General features: G+C 37.8%; 1 protein-coding gene across 1 annotated transcript; it reads right to left on the bottom strand.

The window, feature by feature from the left end:
* Positions 1 to 54: 54 nt before the first annotated feature.
* Positions 55 to 635, bottom strand: LOC117119972 (cGMP-specific 3',5'-cyclic phosphodiesterase-like; the record flags this gene model as incomplete). The annotated part of the gene is made up of 1 exon (XM_033264958.1): positions 55 to 635. A coding segment is annotated over exon 1 (480 nt), but the record flags the coding sequence as incomplete, so codon positions are not given.
* Positions 636 to 641: the final 6 nt, after the last annotated feature.

Here is a 641-nt window from a genome sequence, read left to right as displayed (position 1 = left end):
GGAATGACAAGTTAATTAATAATAATATATTATTAACAGTCTAGGCCTACTCACCTCATATGCATTTTTTATATTGACCGTTTCTTTTGTTTGCGCCACATGTCCAGCTATTCCTTGACCAAATGGTATCTTAATTTCCTCTTCTTGTGTATGAACTGAATCTTCCACAGTTGAATGCTCTGTCACATCAAATAGTTTCGAAACTAAGAACCGTTGATCTTTGGAGCCTCGAACAAGAAACAAACTGCATCGATCCCCATTGGTGAGCATGCTGACATTCATAAGAATTTTGTGGCACAATGTATTTAAGTCCAGCTCATTAGCTATATCACGGATTAATTCCATAAATAATTCCTTCTCATCAAGTTTAGCAAGTGCAGTTTTGTTCCTGTTGTGGTCAAAATTGCGTTTGCCACTAATACAGCTTGGTGAAAGCAAATGTTTAAAATTCCCACTCATGCCTGTAAAAGACTTTCTGAAAGTCTTGAGGATTGTACCTCTTCCAGACATCTCTGGCATTGAAACAGATGGCATACTCTCACTTGGAGATATCGGTCGGAATATACTGTTGTGACTTTTTGTAAGATGCTTTGATGCAAGCCAGCTGTTAACAAGTTCCAACGTAGCTCTAGAGTTGAATA

The sequence above is a fragment of the Anneissia japonica genome, unplaced genomic scaffold, assembly GCF_011630105.1.
Source record: "Anneissia japonica isolate Jap-2015-1 unplaced genomic scaffold, ASM1163010v1 scaffold309130_len641_cov375_single, whole genome shotgun sequence".
NCBI classification, from domain to species: domain Eukaryota; kingdom Metazoa; phylum Echinodermata; class Crinoidea; order Comatulida; family Comatulidae; genus Anneissia; species Anneissia japonica.
Note: the sequence above shows the minus strand (reverse complement) of the source record. Positions and strands in the feature narration are given on the sequence as shown.